This window comes from Candoia aspera, chromosome 3, assembly GCF_035149785.1.
Source record: "Candoia aspera isolate rCanAsp1 chromosome 3, rCanAsp1.hap2, whole genome shotgun sequence".
Classification (NCBI taxonomy): Eukaryota; Metazoa; Chordata; class Lepidosauria; order Squamata; family Boidae; genus Candoia; species Candoia aspera.
In genome coordinates, this window is record NC_086155.1 from 14,255,965 (window position 1) to 14,269,206 (window position 13,242).

The 13,242-nt window shown below is 41.4% G+C and overlaps 1 protein-coding gene across 2 annotated transcripts in view; it reads right to left on the minus strand.

Moving 5' to 3' along the window:
* Positions 1-4,715: 4,715 nt before the first annotated feature.
* Positions 4,716-13,242, minus strand: part of RAE1 (ribonucleic acid export 1) — a 33,069-nt gene continuing 24,542 nt past the window's right edge. For both annotated transcript variants that reach the window (XM_063297022.1, XM_063297020.1), the window contains one exon: positions 4,716-5,605. In XM_063297022.1, coding sequence (XP_063153092.1) covers position 5,605 — 1 coding nt within the window. In that variant the 3' untranslated portion in view covers positions 4,716-5,604. The remainder of the gene's footprint in view (positions 5,606-13,242) is intronic.

A 13,242-nucleotide genomic window follows, 5' to 3' on the forward strand; every position in this document is an offset into this window, starting at 1 on the left:
AGTTCTAATTTTTATGTGGCCAAAATGGCACCTCCAACACCACATGGCACCTCCACACAAAGGGGGAGGTTGCTGCATGCTTAGAGAGTGTCAATTTTTGTGGAATTACAAAGGGAATTCTAGGAAATAAGAGCGGAGGAAGTTCCCTCACCCCTCAAAGAGCCAAATGAAGATGGAGTGTACTACTCAGTAAAATGCTTGCTGTCTGTTGGGGTGATGAGAAGTTTGGAGCGGGACAGGAGTGGAACAAGGTATGCTGAAAAAACCCTTTGGCTGGCTGTTACCCTGAACTAGAGCACTTTACATTCCAGTATTTCATTGCAAACCGGGCTTGTAAATAAACAATTCTTCTTTTGAAGAAATTAGCATGTCTTGTCAGTTGAGAGAAAAGGTTATTCTTATAATAGCTTTAGGAGGAATCTACATTCATCCTGGAGCACCATAAAGCAGCATCTGAATTTGCTGAGACACTCTCCTATAATTATCAGGAAAACAAAAAGAAGGAATCTGACTTTGGGGTGGTTCCTAACTTCTTACCCCTGATAAACACCCAAAGCAGTGGAGTTTTAAATCTTCATTTCCTGTAGTTTTATTTTGCTTTTATTAGTTCGGGCTGATTAGACCAAACATTCCTAAAGTTTTTTCCTGAAAATTTCAACTTGCAGTAGATACAAATGCTGCCATCTTCTGGCTTAAGTAAAGTTTACAATATCAACAGCAATACTTTTCCATTTAAAAGTAACCTGGGAATTTTTACCATTCATCTATTTTTTTATTTACACAGTGAACAGTTAACTTCTGAGAATCTGTTTTTCAGTGCCAGGCCAAATATGTAAAGGTATCTGTGTGGCTGTTCAGGAACAGAAATTAAAATAAGTAATTTTGTTCTAGTTTCCTTTTAAAAAAAATTATATTTATTAAGAATTTTTACACAGAATAAAAGACTAATCAAAAGGAAAAAAGAGAGAAAAAAAGTGCAAGAAACAAAAAAGAAAAAAAACACCCTAAGGTTTACAAATATATGAATGACTTCCAACCTTCTTTTCAACAGATTAATTACAATCTTATTATCCCTCCTCCATCTTAGATGTTATAAACGTCTCTTCAGCCCTCATTTAATCACATCTTTCTTAATCTTCAAATCCATAAATCATTTCTTTCAGCAAAAAGTTCATATAAGGTTTCCAGTCTTTCAGAAAAGTTTTTGTTGCTTTTTGTTCTAGATAGTTTTCCACTCCTTTCTTCTTTATAATGGAGAACATCACAGCTTAAAGAAGCATACGCATAAGCCACAGGGGGATGTAGAAACCAAGTTTGTAAGCAGAAAGTATTTTTTGTTATTGGCCAATCTTTTTTTCTTACCCCTCTGTATGGTCTACTTTGGTGCATCAGTGTACTGAGAAACTGAAAGTGTCTTTTATGAAATCTGATGTGCCATTGATAAGCTTCCAAAGTTGCACAGGATCCAATCATAATTTGGGGGAAAAATACAGGTATAAAGCTGTGACACATGTTCTATAGCTTGTTCATGTGAAAAAAAAAAGGTGAAAGGTCCCCTGTGCAAGCACAAAGTCATGTCTGACCCTTTTGGGGGGGCACCACTTTCACGATGTTTTCTTGGCAGACTATAGCAGGGTGGTTTGCCATTGCCTTCCCCAGTCGTCACCTTCCTGTGAGGGTTGCAATACTGCTGCCTACCACTCTGCACCACATGAGCCGCTTAATCTTTTCCTTGTGTTGGCAATGTATGAATGCACATGGTTGTTCAGTTATTTCGCAACCATTTTGTTCAGTCCTCACCCCCTGCAAAGGAAACTTAGCACTCCCCCGGTTTTTTAAATTTTGTTTGCCAGAGTGGGGGGGAAAAAAAAACTACAGAATAAAGTATGATGATATGATTGGGGTTGGTGCCAGCAGACAGGATCACCCCATTGACTTCTGCCCCATTTCCATCCATGAAGGTACAGGACTGTGTGAAAACAAACATGACCCCTGGAAATGGAGTGATGAGAGAAGCCCCCATGTGGATTGTCTAGGACCTTGTCCTGATCATAGAGGACTTACGATGGCACTGAAAAAAACTTATGACTGGTCCTCATACCTACGACTGTCACAGCATCTCTGTGGTCACACGATTGTGATCTGGGCACTTTGCAACTGGTTCGCATTTACGACCCTTACAGCATCCCACGGTCATGTGATTGCCATTTTTGACCTTCCTAGCCAGCTTCTGGCAAGCAAAATCAATGGTGAACTGTGTGATTCGCTTAACGACCACCACTAAAATGGCGTAGAATTGGGTCAGATTCATTTAATGACTGCATTGCTTAGCAACCAAAATTCCAGTCCCAACTGTGGTTAAGCAAGGATTACCTGTAGCATGGATGACATGGGGGAGTTGGTTGGATTGGAGAAGTTATTTTGGCCCCAAAGCCAGATCTATTTTGGGCTAAAATTAATCCCCAACAGACTATTTCTCCCAACCCTCCAGTACCCAGCTCACGAATGTTGGAGGAGTTAGATAGCCCTCTCCCCCCCACTCAAGCTTTCCCATGTTTCAAACTGGAGCTTGCAACTTCCCTCTACTATTTGCAGCACATGGTTTCTGGTTTCAAATAACCAGTAAGTCAAGGCCTTTTGTGGAGTTCAGTTTAAATAGGCTCTAGCCCACAAACATTTCTGCCACAACATGGGTTTGAGATTAAAAAGCAAGTCACTTTTTTATTTATTTATAAATAAATCACTTTTTTGGGGTAAAGAGCAGCGACAGTGGCATCTCATTCAACTGCTCAAAAGTGAAATTACTTCATTTGAAATAGTAGGGAAGGAAAAATGTGGTAACTTAGGATCGCTTTCCTGAGATGAATAGCAGCAGCAATGTGTACCATTTAAGATCCTGGATCTAAAAACCTTACCCAAGTAGGCTCTAACTCTTCTAGTGTGTATTTATCTGTATTCATTATTAAAAGAATTTTGTTATGTAGTATCATTGGATTGCTTTTTTTTTTTTTTGCAAAGAAAGCTGAGTGAAAAATACTATCAACTAAAACTAGCAAAAATTATATATTACTTAATGAACAAATGCAAGTGCTGGGAAAGGAGATAATGGTCCCAAGGCTACCAACCTGATTTTATTTTGCCAGAATGAAATGGTATGAACTGCCCTCTTTTTCAAGCATAGTTTAAAACTAAAGTGGCTTAAACATTACAATCGAAGTCCTGTACTCCATTTTGGTTTCCTAGAAAGATAATGTAGAATATACTGTACTCAACTGGATCTTATTCATGCTTAAAATGGATACACTGCATTTGTGTACCACTCTGTGGAAATTAAGTTGTTCACAAAGAACTTGTTTGCACTTACATGCAGGGCTGCATGAATCCCACCCATTACCCATTTCTTTGCTGACCGATGAAATTTTTCACTACAGGTTGTGTGTGTCTGTGTGTGTGTGTGTATTATGTAGCTTTACAGATACCATATCACCTTACTTTAGTGAAAACTCCAGTTTTTGCTAAGGTTGTACAGTGTTTCTGATTTGATCTCGAAGTGTTTTAAGCTTTTATAGGACCACTCAACTCGAGCAATGCTCTGGGTGGCATACTGTGAACCAATAAACAAAAATATCTGTAACAAAATGAATTACCAGTTAAAAACAAATATAACAATTAATTAGCAACTGGGACATCAAATTTATTGTACTCTTCCAGGCAGTCACTGTAATCATCCTGTCCCAAATGGCCAAGGCCTCTGCAACACCATAAAGCAGCTGTGCCCTTCCATGGAATTTGTACTTACCAAATATTATGGATGCAACTGAACAGCACGATTAGCAAAAATGGGGAAAACTCATTTCTGAAGCATCTTAAAAGTGGATTTAATTTACACAATAGCAGAGAAAGGAATAAAATTATTCTGGGACCATGCCATTTCAGGTCCACCCACCAGGGAACATCAACAGAGAAAAACTTGCACTATATACTTGTTTCCCTCTAACACCTATCTATATAGAAAAAGAACAGTAAGTTATATGGTTGATCACCTACAATGTGGAAGAGAACAGTCCAGAAATAATTTTATCTGCCATTTGTGTGACTTCAGTCTCTTTAAACTACACAGAAAGACTGGGTGTAATGCTGGTGGTAGAAGAGCTCGATTAATCCTTGCATCATCAACACTGGTGCATCAGCAACTGCCATCTTTGAACACATGCAAGGAATTATTAAAATGAATCCAGTTGAACACTAGCAGCCCTTATGTAATATTTTTAATGTCTGGCAAGAATTGATCAATAAAAGATCACATTGCTCACAGAGACAAGAAAAAGGAAGGCAAGTTATTATTTATTCTTATTTTGTGTGTGTGTGTGGGAACAAACTGATGGTATGGTATAGCATGGTATGAGGTAGAATCCCCATGATGGAAGCTGGAAAAAACCTTTTCAGGCACAAGCAAAGCCAGTGTTTTGTGAATTCATTATCTAGGTTCATCATCTGTCCATATAGTTTTTTCATAGTGTGGCAACTTATTTTAGAAAATGGTACTCTGCATTTTCTAATCTATTTATAGTCTTTTCTGTATCAACTTGGCTATTAAGATGTTCCAATGCATGTACAAGATGCCCAATGTTTTTATCAAAGACCACCTGCTAATTGTTAGAGAGCTTAGCAAGCCTCTTAGTAAATTGTTCAAATTGCAGCATGTACGTAACTCATATTGATAAAATGTTGCTTTATTCAATATCACCATCATTGTTGGAAACAAGCATCTTGTGAAAAACTGGGACCTGAAGTTAAAGGGTTAATTCAACCAGGCTATGATTCTGTTCTCAGAAAATAAATCGAGTTCAGGGCCAAAGCATAAATTATTATTGACTTTTCCATAGATTTCCTGAATGGAGTTCACTAGACCACAATTTGAGAACTCATGTCATAAAATGACCACTGAAGATGCCTACATTTTGTGCTGAAGATCAATAGAAGCAGCTAGATTGCTGCCAAGGACAGTTGCCTACCTTTTCAGTGAAAACAAAACAAAACAAAACAAAAACAAGAACAAACAAAAAACATGATTAAGTTCTTAAAGAACTTACAAGGATGGCACCAGAACCCAGTTGGGGCAAAAATGTAAGAATCCCAACCTTGGTCAAAAGAATGGAGAATATTCTGTTCATGATTTTACCTCTGTTCATACGCTGTGAGCCTTTGAGAGAAGTTAAAATATTTTAAGCTGCTACTGGTTTTCTTACTGTAAAATATTCCACAATTCTGTTCCAAGTTCTGCTGGAGGAGGGCGGCAGTGCTGCTGTCATGCACAGTATGGCCCTATGCACGTTTACCTAAAATTAAGCCCCAGGTTATAGGACTGCAGCCTTCAAGTACAGGTAGAACAAATTGCCACTGAAGAAAGAACACTTAAAATGAACGCAGTTCCCATAAAAACCACATTTTTAAAACTAGGGGAAAGGAAAAGACATCGAGTACTTCTTTCTTGCTTTTTGTTATTTTGGCCTCATTAAAAGCACAGGGGAGAAGCCCAACTGACAGGCAAGGTTAGTTAAGTTCCTGGTAGAAGCTCCTTCCTCAGCTGAAGTTCTTGTGGCACCTTCAAAATAAAAAGGAACACAAGGATTTGTAAGAGTGGTTATTTCAGAAACCATCCATTCCAAGTATGGGCGTAGGGGTCCAAACATTTTTATTTTATGAACCAATTAACCCTCAGTGTTAGAAATGGAAAGAACAATTATTTGGTTAAGATGCAGACTCAAGATAAACTAACCAATTACAAAGCCTCTAACATTTTTTTGTTGCTGTTAGTTAAGATTTATGTATACATATCAATACAAAGAATAACTTTAGTTAGGTTTTATGGTAATACTCCACTTCACAACTCCAAGTTGTATTCTCCTACAGGTAGTCCTTGCTTAATGACCATTTGTTTAGCAACAGTTCAGACTTATGACTGTGCTAAAAAAATGACTTGCGACCAGTCCTTGTACTCAAATCCTTTGCTTAATGACCATGTGGTTCATTTAACAACCACTGCAAAAAGGTCGTAAAATCAGGTTGGATTCACTTAATGATCAAAATTCTGGTCCCAATTTTGGTCGTTAAGCAAGGACTACCTGTATATCTAATCTACTAGGGCTGGGCAGTATTTCAGATTTGAAAGGGAAAACCTTCTTTGGAACATGTACCTGCTGGCAACTCCTTAAATCAAACACATGATCCTCACAGTGGAAGACTGATCGTGGGAAAAGATGCATTTGGCTGAATTAACTACATCACTCAATATGTTCCACTCTGTCCTTGATTAACCAGCCTGCATTGCAAATTAAATTTCTGGGATCTTTTGAAAATCTACTATTCTGAGATAGGTTCAAAGAACTGGTCTTTAAGCACATGCTTCAGTACTTTTCCATGAACCTGAGCAGCTGTTAGAAATTTACAAAGAACGAGGCAGGTTTTGAAAATTGACATTATTTTAACTATATATGCAATGAATTAAAAATGTCTCACAACACTGAGTGTCTTAGTAACTTTCTCCACAAAAGATCTTAACTTGGACTTAGGGCACCCAATGTAGCAGGGTAGATATATGTAACACCCCTGATGAAGCAAGTCCATATATTCAACCTTCTTTTAGCACATGAATGAAGCTTCTCAAAATCATTTTTCTGAACTCAGCTATTTAAAAAATTATAGAAATCCAGTCTAGCAAAAGCCTTACATCAGAAAAGTAATATAAAAGAAATTGAAATATGTTAATTTCTTTAGCCTGTTCCAGTATTGTCCAAATATATGTGAGAAGGTGCAGCATGATGGAGGGAACCTTTGAAGAACAAGCTTGTGAACAAGGTTTTCTTTATGGCTATCACTGACCAAGGAAATGGAATATTTTGCAACATAAATGCTAACAGAGACACAATAAACCAGTTTTAAAGACAGAAGCACAATCGAGTCTGTAATATTTAATGGTAAATTATACTTTCAAAACTACATATTTTTAAGATGAAATATTTGAAGAGAAAATTTAAAAAGATATAATCCAAATGTCACTATTTTCCATTTAAGTCCACATACTTAGATTTAAATCAGTCCATGCTGATGTTATTGTTGGCCCCTCTAGTAGTCTATATACTTTACAAAAACAATTCCACTTCTCTCCCTCTCTCCCCACTAATAATATATCAACCACACAATTTTATTTATTTATTAATCAAATTTATCACCGCCCATCTCCGAAAAGGGACTCTGGGCAGTTTACAATAAAACATAAATAAAAATATGAAACTGTAAAGCACTATAATACATAATACAATAAATATAATAAAAATCTTGATGGTTGGAAGTTCTTTATGATTTGCAGGCAGAGGTGGGTCCTTCTAAGAAACTAACCATCCCCAAGAATGGCTACTCTCTCTCCCGCCCCAGGCATAATTACAGAACCAGGTCTTTAGCTGTTTCCTAAAGTCCAGGAGGGAGGGAACCAATCTCACTTCTGGGGGAAGGATATTCCAAAGGGCAGGGGCTACTGCAGAGAAGGCCCGCCTCCTGGACCCCGCCAGATGGAATTCTCTTGCAGATGGGGTCTGTAGCATGCCCTCTCTGCACGACTGGGTGGGACGGGTTGATGTGATGGGGATGAGATGGTCCCTTAGGTAATCTGGACCCGTGCCATATAGGGCTTTAAAGGTGATAACCAACACCTTGAATTGGACCCGGAAGCATACTGGCAACCAATGAAGCTCGCGGAGCAAAGGAGTGACGTGTGCTGATCTTGGGAAACCCAAGATCGCCCGCACGGCTGCATTTTGCACCAGCTGTAGCTTCCAGATACTCTTCAAGGGTAGCCCCATGTACAGCGCATTGCAGTAGTCTATATGGGAGATAACAAGGGCATGAGTGACCGTTCGAAGGGCCTCTCGCTCCAGGAAGGGGCATAATTGGCGCACAACACAAAGTTGCACAAAGGCCCTCCTAACCACGGCTGCCACCTGCTCTTTGAGCAGGAGCCGTGAGTCCAGGAGGATCCCCAAGTTACGCACTGGGTCTGTCTGGGGCAGTGCAACCCCATCCAGAACTAAAGATGACAATTTCCCAGAAATCGAGGAGCCATTAATCCACAGCCACTCCGTCTCCCCGGGTTCAGCTGCAACCTGTTGTCCCCATCCAGGCCCCCACAGCCCCCAGGCACTCGGAAAGGGTGGCCACAGCATCACTTACTTCACCAGGGATGGAGATGTATAACTGGGTATCATCTGCATATTGATGATACCTCACCCCATAGTGACAGATGATCTCGCCCAGTGGTTTCATGTAGATGTTAAAAAGGAGCGGAGGGAGTACTGAACCCTGCGGCACCCCACAAAGGAGGGGCCGCGGGCCAGATCTCTTGCTCCCTGTCAACACCGACTGGGACTGACACTGGAGGAAGGAGGTGAACCAGCGCAGAATCATGCCACCCACCCCCAGCTCTCTGAGCCAACCCAAAAGGATACCATGGTTGATGGTATCGAAAGCCGCTGAGAGATCAAGAAGAGCAAGGATGGATGCACTGCCTCCATCTCGCTCCCGCCGGAGGTCATCCATAAGTGCGACCATTGCTGTTTCCATCCCATAACCAGGCCTGAAACCTGACTGAAAGGGGTCTAGATAATCCATTTCATCCAGAATCCTCTGGAGCTGCAAAGCCACCACTTTCTCAACCACCTTCCCCAAAAAAGGGAGGTGGGTGACTGGGCAAAAATTGTCCAGTATAGTAGGGTCCAGCGATGGTTTCTTGAGGAGGGGGCGCACGAGCACTTCCTTAAAGGCTGCTGGGAACACCCCCTCTCTCAAGGATGTGTTTACCATCGCCTGGATCCAGCCACATGTCACCTCCCGTGCTGCTTTCACCAGCCAGGAGGGGCATGGGTCTAATTGGCACGTGGTAGCATTTACAGTCCGAAGGATCCTGTCCACTTCCTCGGGAAATCCATCAACTGCACATCTTTGGACTTGCTGACCTTTAAATGGTTGATCTCAAATGGAAAGTAATACAGGTAGTCCTCGTTTAACAATAGTAATTGGGAATGTCGCTAAGCAATGTAGTCATAAAGTGCGATATCACGTGACCGCACCACTTAGCCACAGCAGTTCTGGTTCCCCAGTTACCGTTGTTAAGCAAGGACTGCGTGACTCATTAAGCGAGGACCTCATATGGCTGCGACTCCTGACTTCCTGCTGGCTTCCCCCATTGATCCTGTTTGTGGGAAGAAGCAGGGAAGGTCGCAAATCACTATCACATGACCTTGGGAGGCTTTGATAGTGGGAAATCTGGGCCAGCTGCCGAGTGCCTGGATCACAATCACATGACTGCCGGGGCGCTGCAACAGCCAGAACTTCAAGGACCGGTCATAAGTACCACTTATTCAGCACCATTGAGGTTTGGTCAGTGAATGAGTGGTCGTTAAACTAAGACCACCTGTATGGTTTAGATTATTTTTAAAATATATTAAAAAAGAAAACACATATATACAGTCCATGGCATGCCCCTATTAACTCCAACATTTGCTGTATGGAGCAAAATAGGCATGCCTTCCCCTCACACACATTCTCCAGATAACCCATACACAAGAGAAATTGGGGGAGAAATGAGAGAGACCAGAGAAACTGTGGGGTTCTCTGGAGGAGGCAGTCTTTGGATGGATGCTGCAGGATCATCCAGGAAATCTGAACTCCTCAGGATATGGAGAACAGCAGTGCTTGGAAAGGCAGAGGGTAGTACCTCCATGCTGCTGGAGTGGTAAACTGTCCAGATTCATTCCAGGGCACAAAGCTACTTTCCTAGGGAATGAAGGTGCGAGAGCCTGCCCAGACTGGAGCTCAGGAGCCAAGGTTAAATTGTTCCAAAGCCTCTGATGAACAGTTGGAAATTCACATGAACAAAGTTTATGAAAGTAATCACTGAATCAAGGTATTCCAGAACAATAAGCTAGAATACAATGTCTAGCTTGGACATGGATTTTGATACTTTGAATAATTAGAATATATACTAATTGTTTCTGAAAACTGCCTCTAATTTTTGTTTCAGAAGTTTAATGCTTTCGGTGCTGAGTCTTGTATATTTTATTCTGTCTGAAGGTATTTAGGCCTCAGGTCCGACCCACAATGGAAGTATGGGTAACTGATGCTTGAGATGCTGTTTGTGCTCTTATCAGTGCTAAATGCCTGATTCCATCCATTTGTCATTGCTCTGGATATTTGACTACCTAACATTAAATGGATGGTGTACTTTTTCTTCTTCAGCAAAGGATCGTTACCTTGTCATGGTGCTGGAGCTTGAGCACCTCAATGATGCCATGAGCTAAACCATGAAGGGCCACCCAAGACGGGAAGGTCATGACAGAGAGGCCAGACTAAATACGATCCCTGGGGAAGGTAATGGCAAACCCACCCTAGTATTCTTGCCGTGAAAACTAAATGGATCAGTACAACCAGAGATATGTCGGTATACCATTGGAAGATGAGACCCCCAGGTTGGAAGATGGTCAAAATGCTACTGGGGAGGAACAGAGGATGAGTTCAACTAGCCCCAGACGTGATGACGCAGCTAGCTCAAAGCCGAAAGGACGGCTATGGCCGACGGTGCTGGTGGTGAATGGCGAACCTGATGTTCTAAGGATCAACACGCCATTGGAACCTGGAATGTAAGATCTATGAGCCAGGGTAAATTGGATGTAGTTATTGGTGAGATGTCAAGATTAAAGATAGACATTTTGGGCATCAGTGAACTGAAATGGACTGGAATGGGCCACTTCACATCAAATGACCACCAGATCTACTACTGTGGACAAGAGGACCACAGAAGAAATGGAGTAGCCTTCATAATTATGATAAAGTGGCTAAAGCAGTGCTTGGATACAATCCAAAAAACGATAGAATGATCTCAATTTGAATTCAGGGCAAGCCATCTAACATCACAGTGATCCAAATATACACCCCAACCACAGATGCTGAAGAAGCTGAAGTAGAGCAGCTCTAGGAGGATCTGCAGCACCTACTGGACAACACGCCTAAAAGAGATGGTATTTTCATCACGGGAGACTGGAATGCTAAGGTGGGCAGTCAAACGACACCTGGAATTACAGGTAAGCATGGCCTGGGAGAACAAAACGAAGCAGGACATAGGCTGATAGAATTTTGCCAAGACAACTCACTCTGCATAACAAACACTCTCTTCCAACAACCTAAGAGATGGCTTTATACATGGACTTCCCCAGATGGACAACACCGAAATCAGATTGACTACATCCTTTGCAGCCAAAGGTGGTGGACATCTATAGAGTCGGTAAAAACAAGACCTGGAGCTGACTGTAGTTCCGATCACAAACTTCTTATTGCACAATTTAGGATCAGACTAAAGAGATTAGGGAAGACCCACAGATCAGCTAGATATGAGCTCACTAACATTCCTAAGGAATATGCAGTGGAGGTGAAGAATCGATTTAAGGGACTGGACTTAGTAGATAGGGTCCCGGAAGAACTATGGACAGAAGTTCACAACATTGTTCAGGAGGTGGCAACAAAATACATCCCAAAGAAAGAGAAAACCAAGAAGGCAAAACGGCTGTCTGCTGAGACACTAGAAGTAGCCCAAGAAAGAAGGAAAGCAAAAGGCAACAGTGATAGGGGGAGATATGCCCAATTAAATGCAAAATTCCAGAGGTTAGCCAGAAGAGATAAGGAATTATTTTTAAACAAGCAATGCGCGGAAGTGGAAGAAGACAATAGAATAGGAAGGACAAGAGACCTCTTCCAGAAAATTAGAAACATTGGAGGTAAATTCCAGGCAAAAATGGGTATGATCAAAAAGAAAGATGGCAAGGACCTAACAGAAGAAGAAGAGATCAAGAAAAGGTGGCAAGAATATACAGAAGACCTGTATAGGAAGGATAACAATATCGGGGATAGCTCTGACGGTGTGGTCAGTGAGCTAGAGCCAGACATCCTGAAGAGTGAGGTTGAATGGGCCTTAAGAAGCATTGCTAATAACAAGGCAGCAGGAGACGACGGCATCCCAGCTGAACTGTTCAAAATCTTGCAAGATGTTGTCAAGGTAATGCATGCTATATGCCAGCAAATTTGGAAAACACAAGAATGGCCATCAGATTGGAAAAAATCAACTTATATCCCCATACAAAAAAAGGGAAACACTAAAGGATGTTCAAACTATCGAACAGTGGCACTCATTTCACATGCCAGTAAGGTAATGTTCAAGATCCTGCAAGGTAGACTTCAGCAATTCATGGAGCGAGAATTGCCAGATGTACAAGCTGGGTTTAGAAAAGGCAGAGGAACTCGGAACCAAATTGCCAATATCCGCTGGAGAATGGAAAAAGCCAGGGAGTTTCAGAAAAACATCTATTTCTGTTTTATTGACTATTCTAAAGCCTTTGACTGTGTGGACCACAACAAATTGTGGCAAGTTCTTAGTGGTATGGGGATACCAAGTCATCTTGTCTGCCTCCTGAAGAATCTGTATAACGACCAAGTAGCAACAGTAGGAACAGACCAGGGAACAACGGACTGGTTTAAGATTGGGAAAGGAGTACGGCAGGGCTGTATACTCTCACCCTACCTATTGAACTTGTACGCAGAACACATCATGCGACATGCTGGGCCTGAGGAATCCAAGGCTGGAGTTAAAATCGCTGGAAGAAACATTAACAATCTCAGATATGCAGATACCACTTTGATGGCTGAAAGCGAAGAGGAACTGAGGAGCCTTATGATGAAGGTGAAAGAAGAAAGTGCAAAAGCTGGCTTGCAGCTAAACCTCAAAAAAAAAAACACCAAGATTATGGCAACCAGCTTGATTGATAAGTGGCAAATAGAGGGAGAAAATGTAGAAGCAGTGAAAGACTTTGTATTTCTAGGTGCGAAGATTACTGCTGATGCTGACTGCAGTCAGGAAATCAGAAGACGCTTAATCCTTGGGAGAAGAGCAATGACCAATCTTGATAAAATAGTTAAGAGCAGAGACATCACACTGACAACAAAGGTCCGCATAGTTAAAGCAATGTTGTTCCCCGTAGTAACATATGGCTGCGAGAGCTGGACCATAAGGAAGGCTGAGAGAAGGAAGATAGATGCTTTTGAACTGTGGTGTTGGAGGAAAATTCTGAGAGTGCCTTGGACTGCAAGAAGATCCAACCAGTCCATCCTCCAGGAAATAAAGCCAGACTGCTCACTTGAGGG